The sequence below is a fragment of the Trypanosoma equiperdum genome (genome assembly GCF_001457755.1).
Source record: "Trypanosoma equiperdum strain OVI genome assembly, contig: ctg_1909, whole genome shotgun sequence".
NCBI lineage: Eukaryota > Euglenozoa > Kinetoplastea > Trypanosomatida > Trypanosomatidae > Trypanosoma > Trypanosoma equiperdum.
Window position 1 is genome coordinate 2317 of NW_027123959.1, and position 1236 is coordinate 3552.

General features: G+C 42.4%; 1 protein-coding gene across 1 annotated transcript; it reads left to right on the top strand.

Annotated features, from left to right (window-relative positions):
* Positions 1–47: 47 nt before the first annotated feature.
* On the top strand, positions 48–974 carry TEOVI_000583700 (uncharacterized protein; the record flags this gene model as incomplete). Its single annotated transcript, XM_067223623.1, has 1 exon — positions 48–974. One exon carries the CDS (start codon positions 48–50, stop codon positions 972–974), a length of 927 nt encoding a protein of 308 aa, XP_067079724.1.
* Between the last annotated feature and the right edge of the window lie 262 nt (positions 975–1236).

A 1236-nucleotide genomic window follows, 5' to 3' on the forward strand; every position in this document is an offset into this window, starting at 1 on the left:
TGGTGTACCAGTTGGAGGTCCCGCGTAAAGTTGGTATTTTAACACTGATGTTTACCTCGAGCGGTTGTAGCGGTACATGCTCTGGACCAACAAATGCACGGCGTTTGTACTTCATGTTGCGGGTTTGTGCTGCGCTTTTGTGGGTTCCGCATTGTGCCGCGTCATGGTGGGTTGCAAGCACCAATCAGGAGGTGCTTCATGTATTAATTTTTCATGTACTCGCTATTGCCTTGACGTATTACCTGGCGGTGTATAAATCCTGTGGGGATTATTTATTGATTGTATCATGGGCTATTGGTGTATTGAGCAGAAGCACTTGGGTAACACCTAAAGCAGGTGGTAGTGTTGTTATTCATCATAATGCAGCCCCTTCTGTGTTACATTTGAGTACTCAAAATAATAATTTTAGCGCTGCAGACGGCAGTCGTGATGTTAATGGCGATGGCGATGTCAATGGTTTGATGGCCGCTGTTTCGGCCTTATCATCAACTGCGGAGGGTTCACGACTTTTATGGTTGGGGGTTTCCATGTTGAATGGCATTATTGGAGGGGCTTTGTGCAAACTGAAGGATCTGGATGAGGACCGTTATTACCCAACACTTGATTTAGGAGCCAGGTTGTATGTTGTGGTTCCTTTCTGTACGGGGCAGTGGTTTTACTTCCTCTTACGCAATGGTTGGAGGGGAATCTTGTTGGAAAATCTTACAATTATTATTGTCCTTGCGATAGTGGGTTACACCGTTTTGACTTACAAGTTATTAAAGAAACACACCCCACTGGCGCACGGTGATGTTATTGGTTGCTTCTGTGCGCTGTTGACAACATCGTTCGGTGTTGTGTTTGCTGCTGTGTTGGTTGGCAACATATTTTTCACTGTGCTGGTGATCCCGTTTCTTAAGTCACTTTTTTCGTTAAATGCACTCGTTAGTTCGCTAGGTATTGTGATGGAGATCATTGTGTATGAAATTATATAACCAAATAACACAATTGCATAAGCGTCATGGGCGCTCTATATTTCTTTTTTTTCTTTTTTCTTTTTTCTTTTTGGGAATTGTGTTGTCGTTTTTGCGACAGTTCTGCAAGTCTGATGGAAACTGTTGTGTTGGGGTGGCTAACGAACTCTCATTGGTAGGCATACCGTTGGCTCAATCATGCAATAAAGAACAAAAAAATACACAAATTATTGGCGTTAAAATTGTTCCTGCTGAGCTGAAAAGAATCTTTTTTTTTTTTTTT